This window comes from Psammomys obesus, unplaced genomic scaffold (assembly GCF_907164565.1).
Source record: "Psammomys obesus unplaced genomic scaffold, mPsaObe1.curated_primary_1811, whole genome shotgun sequence".
In the NCBI taxonomy this organism is placed as follows: Eukaryota; Metazoa; Chordata; class Mammalia; order Rodentia; family Muridae; genus Psammomys; species Psammomys obesus.
In genome coordinates, this window is record NW_026592732.1 from 825,813 (window position 1) to 847,599 (window position 21,787).

Sequence of the window (21,787 nt, forward strand, 5' to 3'; positions counted from 1 at the left end):
GTATCTGCTGGTTTGGCTGGTTTTACAAGAGAGGGCCTCACACAGTAGCCCTGGCTGGCACAGAACATTGGGAGCTCACCAGGCTGAGCCCAAAGTATGGTTGTCTTCCTGCCTCTGCCTTCAAAGTGCTGGGATTACAAGTGCCATTGTGCTCCTTTGCCTTTTTGAGGCTGGCTCTCAGTTTGTAGCACAACTGTATCTTTATAAGTGGAAACGTCAAAGGTAACCCTCAGGCCCTGCTGCAGGCTTCCCACACTAGCTCCTTAATTTTAGCCTTTCCCAGGAAATAACAAAAATATCAAGTCACAAGAAGTGCTGGGGGCTCTATATGACAGATGCTGTCTTTACCCGCTGTGCTGTCCTGAGTCTGCTACAGTACTCTTCTCCCCTCCGCCCTCTCTTTAACATTTTTATTTTAAAATGTGTGTGTGTTAGTGTGTGTACAATAGTGCAGCTGTCCCCAGAGGCCAGAGACAGTAGAGTCCCTGGAACTGAAGTTAATACCCCGGGGCCTGGAAACTACTCCACTCTTCTAAAAGAGTATTTAATACTCTTAACCACTAAGCCATCTCTTCAGTCTCTTTGAGATGGGGTCTCATTCTATAGTCTAGGCTGGCCTTAAACTTTAAGCAGTCCTTCTGCCTCAGCCTCCCAAGTAGTGTGGTAAAGTACTTTTTTATTGTTTTGACCCAGGTTCTCAACTAGCTATATACAGGCTGGCCTCAAAGTCACAGAGCTCTGCTTGCCTCTGCCTCCTAAGGCACTAAGGGAAGTGCCGCCATACCCAGCTGGTACAGTACTTTTCATAGTGTAGGACATGCTCATTGGTGGGCTAGGAAGTCCTTTTATTGCTAGGTCTCCATATTAGATGGAGATCAGAAGAGGGTAGAAAATGTAGGTAAATAAAACTGTCTTTTTATTTAACATAAAATGTAAAGGAGGTCCAGGCCAAAGACAGAAGGTTTGAGCCTGTCAGAGATGAGGTATACAGACCCAGCTTCCCAGGAGGCTCAGGCAGGTTCATTGGCAGCCTGGGTAACTTTAAGACTGTTGAGATAGAAAAGGGTACAGACTGGTATGTGTGCATCAGTGGGGTTTGGCTTGCCTGGCATATAAAAAGCCCTGGGTTCCAGTCTCAGCCTCAGTACTGCAAAAGAGAAATTAAAAATTTGAAAGCTGTTCATCTCTTACAGGACTCTGCAGACCATTGCCTTATTTTATTCTCAGTAGCAAATAACAGAACTGAGAAATTGAGACAGGGCTCATGTGGCCTTCAAAAAACTGACAGTGTATACTCTGGGCCCTTGGCCAGGCGTGCTGGCCTTTGTACACAGTGGCCATAGTCAGCATGCTTATGTGGGAGCAGGTGGGAGTGTAGATGTCCCACTAGAGTTGGTCCTGCAGAGGTGAGCAACAGTGCCAGCCACCCAGTCTTCAGAGGTTCTGCCATCCTTGTGTTCTGAGCATGTAGACCCAGACCCAAGCTGTTCAGCTGCGAAGTAGATGGATAGATTTTTCCTTTTTGAGGGGCTGGGACTGAACCAAAGGAGTGGAGTGTTCCCCACAAGTGCTGTACCACTGAGCTACATCCCAGTCCTCTTGGGTGGGGTTTTTATGCATGAGAAGTAACCAAACTCAGGACAATGGCAGCACATGCCTTTAATCCCAATACTGGGGAGGCAGAGGCCTCTCTGTGAGTTTAAGGCCAGCCTGATCTACAGAGTGAGTTCTAGGGCAGCCAGGGTTACACAGATACCAAGCAACAGAAAAAGCCCTAACTCACGTGGTTAGGGATGCTTGCTGCGTGTCCAGAGGGTCTGAGTTTGGTTTCTAGCACCCACATCTGGTGTCTTTACAGCCTCCTGTGACTGGGGAATCTGCCTCCTTCTGGCCTCCAGTGGCCACACAGACATGCACAGCTGTACACAGGCATATGTATATGCACACAAAAATCTTTTTACAAAACAGGTCAAACAAAGGCAAGGAATATAGAATATAGTTCCGTGCTAGTGCTTTTCCATCAAGTACATGGTTCAATCTATTGGGTGGCAGTATTGATTCCCCTAAAAGTGATAAGGCCTAGTCTTTGTTCAAATTAATTAGACAGTTCTCTTCTGAGGAATAGAAAAAAGGGGGCTTGGAGTTGATAAACGCGCCATCAAAACGGTTATCTAATAGAAGAGCCCTGTGTCTGAGGGGCCTCTTCCTCTGGGCTGTGTGCCGACTTGGGGCAGTCAGACAACAGCTACTCCCACAAGGGAAATGGCAACCTTGTGTTGATCGGTGCTTCTGCATAAGTGATTTGTGCCGAATGAACTGCAATGTCTGGGGAGCTGCAGCTTGTGAATACAGGCCTCTGTTTCCTTAGGGGACTTTGGAATTTTTGGGAGGGATGGAGTTTGCATTGCTTACTTAGCCCCTTCTCCACTCCAAGACAATGTCTTACTCTACCAGTCTGCCTTCCTGATCTGATGGAGGGCTCTTCTTTCACCTTTACCTGGGTTCTGACAGCTTATATCATCCCGAGGCAAGAACCTTTACGTGCTAAACCATCTCACTGGCCCTCTTGTCTTGTTGGGACATTTCTTGAAATACTGTCATTCATCCATTTCATATACATGTTGCTTATTTTGCCTATTTAATAAAGTGTTCCTGTACAGGTGATTTCTAGTTATCTTAAGGCTAGAGATTAAGAGCTGGGCTTTGGGGTCAGAGTTCTGGTTTCCATTTCCAATTCTGCTTCTTGCTGTGACCCTGTCAGCAGAACCCCCTGCTCCCATTTCTTAGCCTCAATTTATATTTGTCTGTCAAATGGGGGTGGTGATGAGACATGACGTCAGCGTGGAGTTGTAGTTGGTAGTCGAGAGCAGTGCAGACTGCCTTCTGACTGTACAGGACCTTGACGACAGGTAGGACGGTTGTCTCCCATCAGCTTTGCTTCTTCCCATTTGTTTTTGACTTATTTGTGTGTGTGTGCATGCATCTTTTTTTAAGTTAAGAGTCTTGCTATAGTCTAGGCTGGCCTTACAGTCCTCCTGCCTCTGAAGTACTGAGATTATAAGCATGAGCTCTCACACTTGGCTTGAGTCATATACGAATTAAATATTTTTGGGTGGTGACGACACACACCTTTAGTCTCAGCACATGGGAGGCAGAGGCGGGTAGATCTCTGTGAGTTGGAGGCTAGCCTGGTCTACAGAGTGAGTTCTAGGACAGCCAGGGCTCTACAGAGAAACCTTATCTCAACAAACAAAATAAATATTTAAAGATTTTATTTTTTGAGTGTTTCGCCTGAATGTATGTGCCATGGGAGTGGCTGATGCTCAAGAGGCTAGAGGCGGCCAGTGGGTCCTCTGGAAAGTTCTGCTCCACCGTGTGGGAATAAGATAGTGAGTGCCCTAATGACCCGTCTCTCCAGCCCAGAGGTGGAGTTTACCAAAAGACATTTTAATACAGATTGTGTACATAAGGAGTAAGAGAAAGAGGACACTTGAGGGAAAGACATACCTAGAATGTAGCTGTGAGCTTTGTTAAGGATTTTATTTATTTACTTGGTTGTTTTGAGAAAGGGTCTTTGTAGTCCAGACTGTCCTGGAATTCACAGAAGTATGCTTGTATCTACATCCTGAGTGCTAGGATTAAAGGCATGGGCCACCACTGCTCAGCTAGGATTTTTTTTTTTCTTTAAATATAAACTGAAACTCTCCATTATTCTTAGCAAAATTAGCAATTGGTTATTAAGTGCGTGATATACCCAGTCCTGGTTCAGATTGCTTCGATGTCCGTGTGCGGCATGCTGTAGGTGGTTCAGATCATGCACTGATGCCAGCTCGTCTCTTTTTTCCCTGTGGTCAATTGGTGTGTGCCAGGGGTTCAGCTGGTTGTCACAGGGCAGGTGTGTTACCATGGAGATGCCATGACATCACAGAGCAGGTTATGACTGCCTGCAAATGCTAAGGGGAGGGCAACAGAGCCCACTTGCTCTTGGTTTCTGGTTGATGAACTGGGTAGTAAGGACACTGACAAACATGTGTGAGATTCAGAGGCAAAGCCCTCAGTGCTGTCCCCCTTGGCTGCTGTACCACTTCCTAGATCAAGGGAAGGTGGTGGGTCGGGGAGGGAGGCTTCTTTAGGTGTAAGCCCAGGCCAGTTTTCTAAAGGAGAAGCTTGTGCCTAGGTTTCTAGTGACTGAGCTGTTCTATAGGGCCAGACCAGGATTCTTGACTCCTGCACTTAGGCTGGTTGGAAGAGGCAGCACCTCATAATTTTTGTGATTTTTTTTTATCCCCAGAGCCTACCCAGGCAATTTGTTGAGAGTTTGGTCAGTTAATGATCATAACCCTGACCTTCACATTAACCTAGCAGCCTCATGAGCTCCAGGTAATAGCCACTGTTGCATGAGTCTCCACTTCTGTTTTGTGGTGTGGTTCCCCTTCAGCCCCCTAAACCAGAGCCGTAAGCTTCTGGCTGCTTTCGAGTTGGCCCAACACTCTTTATAGAGTTGCTGAGAGCCACAAGCTTTCTTCTCCTGTGGGGTCTTTGTCTTTTCTTCCAAGCTTGATTAGTCCAACTGTCCTCTGTCAGATCTGCCTGTCTTTTTCTCTTGCTCAGCCATGCTGAGGCTGTGTGGTCCCTTGTAGATTAGTTGAGGAAATGGAGACAGTTGTGTCAGCAGATTGGTTGAGAGAATGAAATATGTATTTGTTGGCGAGTAGTCAGTAGTGTCTCTCAAGAAGAACTGGCTGTCGCTTCTGCCTCTTCCCCAGGTCACATGCCAGCTGTTATGTGTGCTGGTACTACTGTACTACCTTGTTCTTTGGGTTCTGGTTTTTGAGATGGTCTCATATAGGCCAGGCCAGCCTCAAAGTTGCTTTGTACCTAAGGATGACTTAGAGGATGACCTCTTGGTCAGGACCTGATCCTCCTGCCTCCACCTCCCAAGTGTTCAGATTGTGCGCATGCACTGCCTTATCTGGTGGACCAGCTCCTCCTCGCAGAAGTATAGCTTTCCACTATGTTGCTTACTGTAGCTTGGGCAAGGCTTTGTCTGCTGTGTATCATTTAACCTTCCCACCCTAGAAATTCGCATAAGGCTCTCTATCCCATTGTCCAGAGGAGAGCCTATCCTAGGGAAGAGGCAGAGCGAGTTGTGTGTCGCTTGGTCTGTAGGAAGAAGCATATTGTCCCATTACTGAGCCTGCTTGGGAACACTAGATCTCCTCACTGAGTAGTTTTGCCAAGCCCATGCTGTATGAGCCCTGTAAAGCTAAAGGCCCTGGGAGGGTTGGCCCAAGAGATGTTACTTAGATTGGGCATTCACATGCATTCTTTGACCAGAGAGGAACTGCAGTCAGCACCCAAAATGGAAACGTGAATGCTTTAGAAGCTTTGTTGAGGAGGTTGGAGGGAGTCTTGCAGGAGGCTAGGTGCTGTCCTCTTCCCATTTCTGTCTGCTGGCCAGCCAGTCTCCCAGGATGGCTGGTTCTTGTCTCTAGGGGTCCTGGTAGTGGCTCTGGCTGCAAGCAGGCGGGTGAACTGCTAGTTGAGGTCTCTGCAGCCCAGCTGCAGTGTTTTCCCCTGGAGCACCTGTCTCAGGAGGGTTTGGCAGGTCTAGATTGAAACGATTAGTGCAGTGGGGCTTCCCCCACTTTTCTTGGGGGATTATGTCACAGTCTATTAAGCTCCCTCAGTGTTTAATCCCACTGACATGGCTTTTTCTGGCAGCCTGTTAAAGTGCCATTTTGTAACCCTCCCAGCTGTTTTCTGTCCATGGCCCTTGGGATATCCGCCCTCTCCCAGTAGGCTTCCTTTCTTCTAGTGAATAGTCTGAAGGAAGCAGTCAGGCCTCATACTCACACAGGCCTCTTAGCTGGGAAAGCGTCTGCAGCATGACCATGGCAGAGATTAGGCCCTGGGGCTAAGGTCAGGGCACAGCTGGTGTCTGCAGATGGAGTGACCACTCTAGTGTCACCTAAGTCACAAGCAGTTTTTATTTATTTATTTTTTTGAGGCAGTGTCTTGCTCTGTAGCCCAGACTGGCCCTGAACTAGAGATCTTTCTGCCTCAGCCTCTCTAGTGGGTGGGGTTACAGGCATGGACTGTCATGCCTCGCTAGATTTCCAAGAAAATTCTAATTTTTTAGCATCTCCATTTCAGGGAAACAAAGTTCTAAGCATGTGTCAGCCCATTTTACAGTAACTTTTGCATGTAGCTCTCACTGAGCCCAGATATATATATGCCTGGGCCTGTTAGCAATATGGGTTGGGAGAAGCGCTGTTGGGTTCAAGTCTTTATAGGGTGGGGACACCTGGAAGAAGGACTCTATGATTCTTGGTGACAGTTCAGGTTCAGGGGGTTCTTGGATAATCTTGTCTCGTGTTGCCAGCCTGTGACAAGTGGGACACTTTCATCACAGCCAGCTGTAGCATAGGGACAGGGTAGAGGCCTTAGCTGACCTTGGACTCTGCGTAGGTGAGGGGCTATCCAAGACTGCCAGATGCACCGATTTTCATGTGGTTCTTGCTGTTTTCTTGCAAGGAAACTGTAGGAAAGGAGGTAGTCAGACACCGTGTGCCAAGTACCTTTTGTGGCCTTTGTCCTTAGCTTCCCCCACGTGAAATTCCAGTCTGCCTGACTCCAGTCCACCCTAGGCTCTGTGTGCTCCTCCCTCTTTCTCTGAGATGTGGACCTGCCATACCCACAGCATTCCCAAACCCTAGGTAGGTTTGCTCCCATCTCTGCAGGCAGGTACCATGTCCCTGAGTGATCACTTTTCCCTTGCGACAAAACCAGTTTTCCTAGTCAGGTGTTCCCATTGCTACTGGTTCTGAGTTGTACCTGCAGAGTGCCTCACTTGATAGGAATGCTGCTCTGTGCCCTGACTCCTCCAGAGTCGCCTGTCTTGTGCAGGTGGGGTCCCATAGCTTAGCTGCGTATGTGGGAAGCCTCCGAGGTTCACAGGCCTCCTTTCCCCACTGTGGTTGTTAGGAGCCTTATGCCCTGCTATGTGAGTGCTGTCCTTGACCTCCACTTTGTCTGTCTTTGGGGGCCAAGCCTCTTGGGTGTTGAGCCAGGCCTGGCTCCTTTGAATTGGCTCAAGATTAATTAGAGAAGCGCCTCTTGAGAAAGGGCTGTGGAGGGCTGGGGAAAGAAGGGCTGTTGTTTCCCTTAGAGCCCTTCAAGACCTTCAGGGCTTCTAAGTGGTGGTTTCCTCCTTCCACAAAGCCTCTTTAGAGGGCTGTCCTCTCTTCCTTTTTTTCCATTAGCCTTTGGGTGGTGGGCCTATTACTTTTTTTTTTTTTTTTTAATGATTCTTTTGCTGTGAGATGGACTCTAGAGTGTGTGTGTGCTAGACAAGTAGCCCAGGCTGATCTTCAGCCTGCAGTCCTCCAGGTTCAGTTTGAATTTCCTTACTCATGCTACTGTTCTCACAATCTCTTTTTGTCCCTTAAGTTGAGGTGTAAGAGACTTGATGCCCACTCACAGACCTTTCTGCTGTCATTGTTAGGAACATAGGGAGCTGTAAAATATTTGTGTGTGTGTTTTGTTGTTTTCTTTTTGAGACAGGGTCTCTGAAGCTTTCTGACTGTCTTAGAACTCACTGTGCAGACCAGGCTAGCCTGGACTGTTGAGAGATCCTCCTGTCTCTACCTCCTGAGTTCTGGGAGTAAAGGCATGCACTACCAGGCAGAACTGGGAGCTTTAAAAAAAAAACAGCCCTCCCCTCAACACCCAGGGTCTCACTGTACTTTTGCTGGCCTGCTACCATGTATCCTGGCATGTAACCGGCTAGCCTCTGCCACTATGCCTAGCTAAATTTAAAAGTTTTGTTTTGTTTTTTGTTTTTTTTCACTCTACCAACTTCTGCACTTAGCAACCTCGGTGTCTGTGGGTTTGGCTTGAATACTGAACTCTTTTCCCATGTGCTGCTTTCTTGACCTTCCCCTGACTCCAGCCATAGATTTTACCTGTGTCCGACCCCTGCCTGTTCATAGCTGTGGAGACCTGTTGGGTTATCCATAGCTCATTAGGTTAAGAGAGTGGTTTTGAGTGACATGGGGAATTGAAAGAGGGAAACTGCATGAGAGGGGTGGGAAGGGGTACCTAGAGGCAAGGTGAGGGATCAACTGGGAGAGGGAACGAGGGGCAGCTAAGGGAGGACTCAGCAGGGCTGGGGTCTGGCTCTACCCGCTTGGTATTTAATAGAACACAAGTTTGGTTTGCTGTTTACTTCTATAAACTAGAGTGTGCCAGTTAGGGTTCCCTGCAGATAAACGTTTGTGGTCCAGTAGGTTTTAGTAATGCTGTAAAGAAGAGCTTTGTGGGAGCCAGGCTGCTCAGAGCCTGTGGTAACACCCAGGAAAACACTCAGCTCTGTGGCCACAAGACCTGTTGCTTTTCTGTTGAGAACCTTAGGCTTTGGAATGGTGGAGTAACTTGAAGTAGGTTTGTCAATGTGAGCACAGCACCTTTTTATTACTTATTTTTAATTTTTGTTGTTGTTGTTTTTCTGTTTTGTTTTGGATTTTTGAGACAGAGTCTTACTATGTATCCTTGGCTGGCCTGGGACTCCTTTTTTCACCAGGCTAGCCTCAAACTCAGAAATCCTCCTGCTTCTGCCTCCCTGGTGCTTAGATTAAAGGTGTATGGTACCATGCCTGGCTTAGCCTGGCTTTTTATTTATCTTTTCAGTGCTGGGACTGGGGCCCCAAGGCCTCTTGCGTACTAGGCAAGCACCCTACCACTGCACTATACCTCTTGCTATGGGTGGTAACCCCTCTACCTCTTGTGACCCAGTTAAACTCACAGGCCACAGTCCCTTTTGGAGAGGGTGAGAATTGGCCCTGCATCCTCCTGGGCCTTTCTAGCCACTAGAGCTGTTAGCTGCCTCATTCATACTCTCTGCTGCTTTTTACCAACCCAGAGTCTTCAAAAGGCTCACTGCAGTCCCCGGTTCACAGTAGTTTGGGGGCTTGGTTTGCAGGGAAGATGGTGAGTTGGAAGAAGGTGAACTGGAAGACGACGGGGCTGAGGAGACCCAAGATGTCCCTGGGGGACAAGAAAGGAGTCGGAAAGAAAAGGGGGAGAAGCACCACAGCGACTCAGAGGAGGAAAAGTCTCACAGGAGACTGAAACGGAAGCGGAAGAAGGAACGGGAGAAGGAGAAGAGGAGGTCGAAGAAAAGGCGGAAATCCAAGCATAAAGTAGGTCCCAGAGGGTTCCCCACACCTCTGCTGGCTCTCGGCCTCTCTGCAGGCCCAGCAGATACAACCTTTTCTAGCATCCAAGGCCTGGGGACAGTTTATAATGATCTGGAGCTTATGCTCTGTTGCCATTGAGTGCCTCCAGGGGAGGAGTTTTAAGGCTAAACACAGTCCTTCCAGGCACATTCCAGCATAGTTTGTCCTGGGGCAGACTGGGTCAAGGTAGCCCGCCAGCAGCAGATTCACTTATAGTGTGGCCTCTATTGCAGCGACATGCTTCCTCCAGTGATGACTTCTCGGACTTCTCAGATGACTCAGATTTCAGCCCTAGTGAGAAGGGTCACCGCAAGTACCGGGACTATAGCCCCCCATATGCACCGGTGAGTGACACTGTTCATGTATTCTGGTATGGGGCAGGTGGATGGTATCCCAGAGACAGTGGATGTTATTTTCATCCCTGTTTCATGGCTGAGGAGACAGTCGGCATGCCTACGTTTGAGCCAGGGTCATGACTTTCTCTACAAGGCCTGCGTCTCAGCCTGCTTAGTGTCAAGTCCCCCCATGGCTTGGCAGGGCTCAGTATATCTAACTCGCCCAGGTCACAGCCGACTGCTCTCAACTGTTCATAAGTGATCTTTTGTGGGAAATTGGCAAGAGAATGAAGTGGCTAGTAGAGTAAATTATCTCCAGGACTGCACAGTTAGAAGTTAAATACCCCATTACAACTCTGAACTTAACCATAAATGTGTGTGTATGCTTTCTCTCTCAGAGAAACTTAGAAGAAAAAAAATCAAATGTGGACTGGGGATGTAGCTCAGCGGTGTTTGCCTCTGTGCTCACAGTCATGGGCTTCATCCTAGTACCACTACCAGTGATAATAAACAATAGAAAATAAAAACAACCAGGGAGCAATGGCACAAACTAGTAATCCTAGGAAAGCTGAGGCAGAAAGATAAGAGTTTGAGCCAGAAGCTAGAGAAATGACTCAGCGGTTAAATTTTTTCAGAAGACCCGGGAGGGACATGGTGGCTACAACTGTGTATACCTCTAGTTCTGGCAGTTCTGGCCTCGGTCAGCACTGCATGCACATGGTACACAGATACACAGGCATCAAAACTTCCATACACGTAAAAATAAATAATAGCTAGGCGTGATGGCACATACATTTGCTCCCAGCCCTCAGGAGGCAGAGGCAGGCCAGCCTGAACTACAAAGTGAGAGACAGCCGGGACTCTGTTACACAGAGAAACCCTGTGTGGAAAAACCAGTGAAACAGCAATTAAAAAAAAAAAAGAAAGAAAAGTATGTTATTATTTATTTTAAGTTAATGTTAAATTTATTTAACATTAAATTAAATGTTTTTCTGTTTTTTTTTTCTGTTTGTGTACCAGGTACATGCCTGGTACCTATAGAGGCAAGAAAGGGTGTCAGCTTCTCTGAACTAGAGTTACAGACAGTTAATGAGCCTCTATATAGGGACTAGTAACCAAATTCAAGTTCCCTAGCAGAGCAGCCAGAACTGTTAGGGCTTCTCTCAAGCGCCTTGATGACACCTCTCATAAGTCTTTTCTTGTGAGAGCATCATGCACCATAGCAGATGGTAAAGGTTCTACTACAGTCATCGAGACTGATTACTCCGGAAGAATATCTTCTCCATCCCAGGGCAAGGTTTGTTTGCATCTTGGAGCTTGCATCTTTCTGCAGTGAGCGTGACTTTCCTTTTTTAGTTGCCCATCACTGAAATGTTACATAAGTATGCCACAGTGTTACAGCTCATGAGTGGATGTGGACACATTAGTATCCATTTGTACTCTTGGATTAGCTTTCTGTAGCTTCTTGGCCTTTGTTACAGTGTTTTTTACTGCTTTAAAACCCATGTTCCTCAGCCCTGTCACCAAGGCCACCGGATTGTATATTTTATAGCATAATGGGGACTGCCTAGCTTTTTCTTATTAAAATACTGATTGGGTTTTTGTTTTGTTTTTCATTTTGAGATCAGATTTTACCCAGCACAACCTTGAACTCCTGAGCTCAAGCAGGTTTTCTGCTTGAGCCTCCCATGTGGATGGAACTTTAAACATGAGTCATTACACTTTGCCTTAATAATCTGTGTTTAAAGCTGATGTTATGGTACAAGCCAGGATGGAACTCCCATCGCTAGGGAGGCAGAGGCAGTGGATTTCTGAATTCAGGCCTGCCTGGTCTACAGAGTGAGTTCTAGGATAGCCAGGCCTACACAGAGAAACCCCATCTTGCTCCCCCCCCCCCCCCCCCCCGAAAAAAAAAAAAAAGACTTCCAGGCTAGACTGCATAAGACCCTGTCTCAGCAACAATACAGTGAAGTATTTTCATTGTTTACTTCTCATTGTCTAAGTGTGCCACACTGAGTCTATTTGTTTACCTCTTGAAAGGCATCTCGGGAGATGTGTTTGCTCGGGAGGTGTGTTTGGAAATAGCAGTCTGCTATGACCACTGAGCAGGCTGTTCATTGAAATCCAAGGCCCCAGGGAAAAGCTTAGACAAGGAAACCCCTCCTCCTTCCTCCAGGCTCCTCCCCAGGTGTGCTCACTCTGCATCCTTGACCTTAGTTCTCCAGGGACTGTGGGCTCATGTTTCTCCTTTCCATCCAAACCTTAGCCCATTTATTTATTTATTTATTTATTTATTTATTTATTTAGTATTTATTATTTATGCAATGTTCTGTCTGCATGTACATCTGCAGGGCAGAAGAGAGCACCAGATCTCATTATTGATGGTTGTGAGCCACCATGTGGTTGCTGGGACTTGAATTCAGGATCTCAGGAAGAGCAGACAATGAATGCTCTTAACCTCTGAGCCATCTCTCCAGCCCCAAATTTTTATTGTTTCCTTGCTTTAAATATTTGTAGGTTTTCTTATGTTAGTGTGTGTGTGTGCTTGTGTGAGTTTATGTGTACTGGATGTACACAGGAGCCTGTGGAGGCCGGAAGCTAGCAGCAGATCCTCAGGAACTAATGCTATAGACAGTTGTGAGCTGCTGTGTAGAACTGGGAATTGAACTCAGGTCCTCTGGAAGAGCAGCCAGTGCTCTTAACCTCTGAGCCATCTCTCTAGCTCTGGCCCATTTCTTAAAGACAGATATATGGACCCGCTACTCTCTCCAGCCTATCAGGGTACAGCCTATCAGGGTAAACAGGTCTACAGAGAGGCTAAGAACCAGTGGTAAACCAGGGGCAGTAGAGACACCCAGATAAATGCACAGGTTCTGAGAATTGAGCTGACCTTTGTAGTCCTGATAGGCTATGGCAGTGGCTCATCCTCTCTCCTCTCTGCCGAACAGCCCCACCAGCAATACTCCTCATCACACAACACACCCTTGCCCAAGAAATCCTACTCCAAGATGGATAGCAAGGGCTACAGCATGTATGAGGACTATGAGAACGAGCAGTACGGCGAGTACGAGGGGGATGAAGAGGAAGACATGGGCAAGGAGGACTATGACGACTTCACCAAAGAGCTGAACCAGTACCGACGTGCCAAGGAGGGCAGCAGCCGGGGCCGAGGTGAGCCCTTCCCGCCCCTCCCTTCCCAGTACTTCTCAACAGGCCAGTGGCTGTTGAGAATGGAGATTTATAGCCAGCCTCATATCCAAAAGAGCTGGGCTGTCACTCACAGATGGCTGAAGTATACAGAAGCTGTACATTCAGGGCATGAAGGACAGGGAAAATCTTGGGATGACAGGTGCAGAGCAGGACAACAAATTTCCCTCATCTGGACCTGCGTGAGGATACCTGGAGGCCCAGCTCTGCCCACCTGCAGTCCTACACTGTCCATCAGTTGAGCAGGTGTCTACCCCTAAACTTTGGACCTCAGGGAGCTGGTGGACTTATGGCCTGAGGCCCAAGAGAAGATGGGGGAGAGGATAACAGTCTCCTTGAGCTGGTTCCTCCCGGAAAGACAGCCAGCTGGAGGATGTCCTAACCCTTCCAGCTCAGGTTCTTAGACTTAGGATCAAGGTCATTGTTGGCCGTGGCTGCTAGCGTGTTTGCTCTTGGTACCTTTGGAGCAGACTCTGCTTTGTGGAGACCCCAGGCTGGCACTGCTCAGGGAATAGGTGCAGCACTTGTTTAGTGCTCTGTCCTGTCAGCCTGTGCCAAAGTCTACAGTAGACACCAAGACGGTGGTGTTCTCTTCCTCTCTGCTCTCCCTAAGTCTTTTAAAGTCTGGTACGGATCTTCCAGCTGGTACCAGGTACATGTCCCCAGCTTTGTAGCCACATAGGGCTGGTGGGTGCTGTCTTGGACAGGGTAGCTGTGAGTAGACAGGTAGTGGGTGGAGAAGAAAAGCTGTGTCCACAGTGATATGTGAGCTCCTTCCAGGGGACCAGAGGCACTATGGTCTGTGTGGGCCAGCCTGGGAGGCTTCTTAAAGGAGAAAGCCTACGTAGCACATAGGAAACGGGTTTCTCTGTTCCTTGCTGTTACGGTCTGTGGCCATGTGAGGCTCACTATCCCAATTACCTTCACAGGTAGCCGAGGACGAGGCAGGGGCTACAGGGGCCGTGGCAGCCGAGGAGGATCTCGAGGCCGCGGCATGGGCAGGGGCAGCAGAGGCCGAGGCCGAGGCTCCATGGGAGAGCACCCGGAAGATGAAGAGGACTTGTATGACGAGGAGCTAGAAGTAAGTTGTTCTGTAGCTATTGGGGACAGCATGTGATGGGCAAGCTCCCGGGGCTACAAGTACTCGGGGTGGGCACTGTGACACTAAGGTAGGAGCACTTGTGGTTCACTGAAAGAAAGGTTTGGGTGACAGGCACCTCTGTGTTTAAAAGGTTCCTTTTGGACATTTAAAAAACAAAACAACTTGGTGGCTGAAGCAGGAAAGGCACCAGATAGTAGTAGATTGCGAACCCTTGTCCTGAGGGCTGTGCAGAACACACACCATTCTGTCCTTGCCTCCTAAGGCCATTGTGTGACCCACAGCTGTACCTTGTGCCCAGAGGCCCTGTGGGAAGGCTGCAAGGACAAAGTCGGTAGTGTCACCAGTGTGACACTGTGCCCTGTTCTTTCTCCCATGCAGTATGGAGAAGGCGAGGAGCCCATGGGAGATGACGATTATGACGAGTACTCCAAAGAACTGAGCCAGTACCGTCGGTCCAAGGACAGCCGGGCTCGAGGTGGGCAGCTCCGCAGGCCAGGCCTGGGCCATGGGACGCTGAGCTCAGCCTTGGACCTTAACCCTTCTTCTCCTTCACAGGGTTGAGTCGAGGCCGAGGCCGGGGCTCCCGAGGAGGTCGAGGGAAGGGCATGGGCCGGGGCCGAGGTCGAGGCGGCAGAGGGGGGATGAGCAAGGGCGGCATGAATGAGGACGAAGACTACTACGATGACGACATGGGCGTGAGTACACTGCTGAGGTCTGACTGCTTGTTTGCTGGGTTTTTAATTCTCTTTACGTTCTGCCTGGATGCCTGGAACTGTGCACCAAGTGTGTGCCTAGTACCCACAGGGCCAAGACAAGGGCACTGGGTCCATTTCATTTTCTGTCCTTATTCCTTTTCTTTCTTTTTCTTCTTTTGTCCTTTTTGAGACAAGGTTTCTCTGTGTAGCCTTCTGTCCTGGAGCTTGCTTTGTAGTCCAGGCTGCCCTTGAACTTAGAGATCTGCTGAGAGCAGCTAGTTCTTAACCACTCTTAAAGTCAGCAGTCTCTCCACACCCTGTTATCTGATGCTTTGACCAAGGCAGCTTTGGAGATTTTTTTGTTTTTTTGAGTCGGGGTTTCTCTGTGTAGCCTTGGCTCTCCTGGGTTTGTTTTGTAGACCAGGCTGGCTTCAAACTCACAGAGACCTGCCTGTCTCTGCCTCCTGATTAAAGGCATATGCAAATGCACCTGGCTTTTTGCTTTGGAGATTTTTATTGTTGTTATTATTATCATTCATTCATTCATTTGTTTTGTTTTGTTTTTGAGGCAGAGTTTCACTGTGTAGCCCTGGCTGTCCTGGAACTTGCTGGCCTTAGACTCAGAGTGATCAGCTTGTCTCCGCCTCCCAAATGCTGGGATTAAGGGGGTGGGCCAGCACTCCCCTGGCTTGTTTTCTAATGAGCTGTCCTGTGAAGACTGATCCTGTCCCCTGTTCCCATCAGTCCCTTAACCCATGGGCTGATCAATGGTTACCGGGTGGAGTGGGGGTGCCCTGTTGGTACAACCCTCTGTTTAAAGCCACACTTCAGCAGTATCTGCAACCATCTTACTGAGTTTCTAAAGTGGAAACTTCTAGATGATGTACCCCAATCAGTGTTCAGGAGAGTTTCCAGAAAATGCTTTTCTGCCCCCTGTGCAGCTGTCCCTGCACAGCTCAGGTGCCAAAGTTTTTCCCATCTGAGTACTGCATTGGCATGTGGGGTAACAGGAGCTGGCTGCACCTGTCCTGTTCTCTTCACAATTAATGTACTTCCATCTCTCTCTCTCTCTCCTTCGTTACTCACAGGATGGTGGTGGTGGAAGCTACCGGCGAAGTGATCACGACAAACCCCACCAGCAATCTGACAAGAAAGGCAAAGTCATCTGCAAGTACTTCGTGGAGGGGCGATGCACTTGGGTAAGAGCAGCATCTAAGGACATGTGGCCCACATGGGCGGGCTGCCGTGGTGCACACTGCTGGGGAGGGGAAGGATTGTGTGATGCCCTGCCCTTCTGGGTACCGTCTAGAGTCACGAGACATCTGGGCAGCCTGGAAGACTCAGCTCACTTCTTAGATGTAGTACTCAGAGCAAGACGATGTGTGGCTTGTTTGAGGCTTGGGAGTACTTTTTGGTGGAAATTTCCATCTAGCCTCTAGAGTCTGAGATGCGTCTACACAGCTCACTCTGTTCCAGTTAAACCAGTGTGCTTAAGGGTTGTCGGGGAGTTACGAAAGACTCCATACAAAACCAGCTTCGGACTGCAGAGTTGGCAAGACACAAGTATGGCCAAGTTACACCTGGCTTGTGACTGTAATACAAAGGCAATAAGCAGGTGGCACACAGGCCTGACGGCTGCTGCCTCCTTCTTTAATTCATTAATTTGTTTGTTTGTTGAACAGGGTTTCTCTGCATAGTTAGTCCTGGCTGTTCTGCCTCTCAAGGGTTGGGTTAAAGCACGTACACCGCCCATCTGATTGTCAGTCTTAACTCTACTGGTTTCAACACACGTTTCTCCCTCAGAACAAGGAGTCTAAGTTGGGCTGTCAGTGAGTTAAACGCTACTGCAGTGGTTGGTGATTCCCTGGGGACCTAGACTTATCTTTTCTGCCACCTTAAACATGTGACATTTGTCCTTGTGGTTGTACTTGGATAATGACTGCTGTGCTTTTGAACCTTATCTCCATGGGCTAGGAGGAGGACACCAGGTGCTGGTGGTGCACACCTTTCGTCCCAGCCCTTGGCTTTCAGAGGGCTAGGGTCACGGAGTTTGAGGCCAGCTTGCTGTGTACGCCACATTCCATGCAGAGTGAGATCTTGTCTCAAAATCTGTTTTAATTCAGGGAGCATCCTGCCTAGAAGCTTTTACCTGTGTTTCATGGGCTAAATAAGGCAAGCTGGGAAAATGGGGTATTTTTAGCCAGGCAGTCTTCCTCAAACAATACCAGGCTTCAGTTAGGAAGGACTGGAAGGTGTTACTGGTTTATGTGATGAGTTTTTGTTGCCAGATAGCAAATAGTATGGAACAGAGTAGATGGGAGAGGAAGGACAGACATGAATTAGGAGACAGCAGCAATGGCTATTGTAGATATCTGGGCATGAGCAGATGGCCCCAGGGCAGGCTGGAGAGCAGGGCCTGAGTTGAAAAGCATCATTTGGGATGATGCTTCTTCCCTAGGGGATGCATTCTGCAGACACAAGTGAATCAGGACTCACTCCTCAAAACCTCAGTTTTTTTTCTTTCAGGGAGACCACTGCAATTTTAGCCACGACATTGAGCTGCCGAAGAAGCGAGAGCTGTGCAAGTTTTACATTACAGGGTTCTGCGCTCGAGCTGAGAACTGCCCTTACATGCATGATATCCTTTGCCATCCTGACTGTCCTGTCTGTCCATGCTTGTCCCCCTGGGGGTATCAGTGGGCCATATTCCTTCTGCCCCCTTTCCCCTGTCTGAGCTGTCCACAGTCTTCACATTAGCCTTAATTCGTCATGAACGTGACTTTCCCTGTAAGCTATACCACACCACTGGGAACTGCATCAACGGTGACGACTGCATGTTCTCCCACGACCCGCTGACTGAAGAGACACGAGAGCTCCTAGATAAGGTAACGCACATCTGGGGTGGCACGGGGGCAAGGCTGATACCACTCTGTTGGTACAGCCCCTGCAGGCACAGAGTCTCTGTTCCATCTGGACTGACGCGTTGTTAGGGGGAATCATCTGGGTTCATTCCTACAGGAGAGGTTGGAGGTCATAGTGTATCATTCTGCAGACCTGAGCCAGCTGCACTGTATTTCCTAGGGGACAGCTGAATGAAAGGATTGTCACCTTCTGGTGTTGTGTTGTATGGAGAGACAGATGCCCAGAGACTGGAAATACTAGTGTCTCTCTGTAGTCACAGGGACTTTTTCAAGAGAAGGGAGAGGGGGATCACGATCTCACAAGACAGGTGCCCTTTGACATTATCTTAGTGTCTGCTTCTCTTCCCCAGATAGGCACGCTTAGTGGGGATGCTTGCTTTTGCCATTCCTTTTGGAGCCTGTCAGCTTAGGGGCTGGCCCCCTGATCAGCATCCAGTCCCTTTAGAGTATAGTCAGTGGTCTTTGGAAGGAACAGCCTTGTCTGATTGAAGGCTGCCCCCTGCTGGAGACAGTGTTCCCACTCAAGCAGGAGCCCAGTCCTGCCTCTTGGGTCAGTTTAATTTTTTTCTTGAAGTTCGGTTTGAGAGGAGGGCTGGTCTAATTCATTCATTCATTCATTCATTCATTCATTCATTCATTCATTCATTCATTCATTCTTCTGAGATAATGGTCTCTCTCTAGTCCTGGCTTACCTAGAGATACCTATGTAAACCAGAATGAGTGCTGAAATTAAAGACATGTGTCACCACATCTGGCTCTGTTGTTTAAGTTTACATTACCTTTTTTTGTCTTTTTCTTTTGACAGTTTTGCTTTGTGGCTAAGGCTGACCTCTTTATTCTTCCCACCTACTCTTCTCAGTGCTAAATTTACAAATGTGAACCCCACTTTCACTCGCTTTTTTTTTTTTTTAAGACAGGTTTTTTTCTATGTAACCTTGGCTGTCCTGAAACTTGCTTTGTAGACCAGGCTGGTCTCTAACTCAGAGATATCCACCTGCTTCTGCCTCCTGAGTTCTAGGATTAAAGCCATGCCCATTAAACTTGTTGATTTTTTTTTTTTATTGAAAAAAATGTTTTAGAAATAGAAAGGAAGAAAAGAAAGAAAAACACAAAGTATACAGCATTTTACTTCTTGATTTTCTTACACCCTCTTTTGTTTACTGGTTCCCATAATGAGAAAGTACTCAGCCACCACCCACAATGTTATTAATAAGGACATGCATCAATTTCACAAAGAAGCCAATTCATCCCAAGACAGCAGATCCCCTTGCTGTTGCTATGTTGGTCTTGGAATTCTTTCTGCAGGGTTTGGTGCATCTTGTAGTCAGCCCAGTTGGTTCTTCACCACCTCCCAACTTGGCTATACAAACTGCGTTACCTGATCCATATTGTTTGTTGGATGGTGACCTGAGAATGTAGGGACGCTGACGTGACATTTATGCTAGAGTATAAAAACTAGATATCCTACAAATGTGTCCATGAATATCCCTCACCCCAAGGCCAGGTGCCTATACTCTCTCTTGATGGCAGTGCTTCTGCCACTCTGAGGTGGACTGGGTGTATTTGTTTGAAACAAGTCATATATAGGCCAGATTGACCTTGAACTTACTACATATCCACAGCTCTTCTTGAACCCATGATCTTCCTGTCTTTAGCTCCCAAGGGCTGGGATTACAAGCATGCACCATCATGTTTTGCCCAGCAGTTCATGGATATCAACAAACATATAAATTTGTGTCTTCTCTGCACAATCTAGACACAAAACCTGCACGCGTGTGTACACACACAGAGGAAATCCATCCCAACAGCTGGAATCCCTCTGTCTTTTTCTGTAAATGCTCCCCCCCCCTCCCTTAGCAACTGCCAGTATTGTTTCTGTCCCTATGGTTTGTGTTTTCAGGGTTAACTAGGGATGGGGAGCAGGTGGTGCAAAGTAGTAGAGCCTATGTCTCTCTTGCACAAGACCTTGGGTGTGACCCTTATTTTCACAGGAGAAAAAAAGTGTCTTCTAAGTAGAGCTGCGTAGTGCAGCAGGCTCAAGTGGAATGCCTGCTTTGTGCGGGCCACAGTGCGCTTTGATGTGCTCACATTACTGTGGGTCTCCGCTTCAGTGCAGTTGCCTACAGGGTTGGACTCCTTAGCTGATGGCTACGTTTTTTGATCCAGCTATTGGTAGAAGTACATTTGTGTATTTCCAGTTTGGGCAAAAGCTTAGAATTTGTGACAACTGCTTTGCTTATTTGTGTATGCAAGCGGCAAGCGTGACTGTTTTCTTCTGTTGACAAGTTCTCTATAGCCCTGGTTGGCCTCATATTAATAGATATTAGCCTGCCTGTGCCACCAGAGTGCTGCCACCAGGGCTGTCCATGTTAGATTGGTATCTCCAAAGGTGCTGAGGTAGTGCCAGCAAGACTGCCTTGATCTAGTTTGTTTCCCAGCAGTGCTTGTTAGGGTTGAGCACCAGGCTTGTTCTGTCTGGTAGCTGTTCCAGATTGTTAAGGATATTGGCCAGATTTTCACACTTTCTCATTGGTAGAAAGAAGTGTTTTGAAGCCTTGCTGGACAGATCTGTCTCAGGTCATTAGAGGTGTACAGACATTGTAAATGGGAACCATGGTGACAAGGGGAGGCTGCCTTCAAACTTGAGATCTTCTGGTCTCTGCATTCCCAATGCTAAGATTACAATTGTGTACCATTGTGCTCAGTTTGATGAGAAGGTGACTTTAGGTCCTGTGCTCTAGGGGCCCTCGGCCCAAGTGTGTTTTAAGTTTTTCCTCAGAAAATTCAAGTCTCTGCACAGTTTGACTTGGTGGAGCCTTCTGATGTAATGTCCTTTGCCTCCCGCAGATGTTGGCTGATGATGCAGAAGCAGGTGCTGAGGACGAGAAGGAGGTGGAAGAGCTGAAGAAACAGGGCATCAACCCCTTACCCAAGCCACCTCCTGGTGTGGGGCTCTTGCCCACCCCTCCACGGCCCCCTGGGCCTCCAGCCCCCAACTCTCCTAATGGCAGACCCATGCAGGGTGGCCCTCCTCCCCCACCCCCACCCCCTCCCCCGCCTCCTGGGCCCCCTCAGATGAACCTACCAGCACACGAGCCGCTGTCCCCACAGCAGCTACAGCAGGACATGTACAACAAGAAGATCCCCTCTTTGTTTGAGATTGTGGTGCGCCCCACAGGGCAGCTAGCTGAGAAGCTGGGTGTGAGGTGAGTGGACTGCCCACGGATGCACAGGAGCATGACCTCCTAGGGCTCCGTCCTTCTCTGAAGCTGTCATAGCCCATTGGGGCTTTTGGCCTCAGGCTTCAGGTGTACTGGGCTGCAGGTGTACTGGGCTGGGTGCTGCTACCTTTCCTCAGCAGCTTCATCACAAGTACCATTTCCTCCTCTAGGTTCCCTGGACCTGGTGGACCCTCAGGGCCAATGGGTCCTGGCCCCAACATGGGACCTCCAGGGCCAATGGGGGGACCCATGCACCCCGACATGCACCCAGATATGCACCCCGACATGCACCCAGATATGCACCCCGACATGCATCCTGACATGCACCCTGACATGCATCCCGACATGCATCCCGACATGCAAATGGGTCCTGGCATGAACCCTGGCCCTCCCATGGGTCCTGGCGGCCCCCCGATGATGCCCTATGGTCCTGGAGACTCCCCACACTCGGGAATGATGCCTCCTATCCCGCCAGCCCAGAACTTCTATGAGAACTTCTACCCACAGCAGGAGGGCATGGAAATGGAGCCGGGCCTTGCTGGGGATGCAGGTATGTAGGTACCAGCTAGGCAGCAGAGCTGGGCTCCCCAGGGTGGGTGGTGGGGAGAAGTGGCTTTTCTTCCTTGGCCCAGTCCCATACCTGTCCTGTGGATGTTTTTGGTATTGAGAGACCCTTTGCCTTGTGGGAGCAGGACTGTTGTTTGTTGTCAGTGTAGGACACTGTGCTCACAGTGCCTGCATCAGTCAGGAGCAAAGCAAACAGGCCTTAGGAAACTGCGCTCATGGTACCCAGAACCCATCAGGAGGAAGGCAAGTGCCCTAGACAAGGCCCCTCTCTTCAAGGTGGTGGCGGGCTTGATGAATCTGCCTGTCTGACTCCATGACTGGACAGGTCCCAGCCTCTTTGCTGTGATGTTAGCAGGCTCAGTGTCTAGCAGTCAGGGCTAGATGCAGTGGGAGGTACAGCGTGGCCTTAGAAAGAAGCAGGGACCTGCCCCGGGCCAGCCCAGACTACTCTCTGCCCTTGCTATCGATGCTGTTTACAAGAGGGGACCAGAAGCAAGTCA

General features: G+C 48.6%; 1 protein-coding gene and 1 pseudogene across 1 annotated transcript in view; one reads left to right on the plus strand and one right to left on the minus strand.

Annotated features, from left to right (window-relative positions):
* The window catches only part of Zc3h4 (zinc finger CCCH-type containing 4), a 35,845-nt gene that overhangs the window by 6,843 nt on the left and 7,215 nt on the right, over positions 1-21,787 (plus strand). The window contains exons 3-13 of the mRNA XM_055615475.1: positions 8,984-9,203; positions 9,473-9,583; positions 12,523-12,745; positions 13,711-13,862; positions 14,262-14,358; positions 14,439-14,578; positions 15,667-15,777; positions 17,105-17,216; positions 17,354-17,463; positions 20,347-20,705; positions 20,891-21,270. Coding sequence (XP_055471450.1) covers positions 8,984-9,203; positions 9,473-9,583; positions 12,523-12,745; positions 13,711-13,862; positions 14,262-14,358; positions 14,439-14,578; positions 15,667-15,777; positions 17,105-17,216; positions 17,354-17,463; positions 20,347-20,705; positions 20,891-21,270 — 2,015 coding nt within the window. The remainder of the gene's footprint in view (positions 1-8,983; positions 9,204-9,472; positions 9,584-12,522; positions 12,746-13,710; positions 13,863-14,261; positions 14,359-14,438; positions 14,579-15,666; positions 15,778-17,104; positions 17,217-17,353; positions 17,464-20,346; positions 20,706-20,890; positions 21,271-21,787) is intronic.
* LOC129682914 (protein transport protein Sec61 subunit gamma-like) lies at positions 18,684-18,886 on the minus strand (annotated as a pseudogene).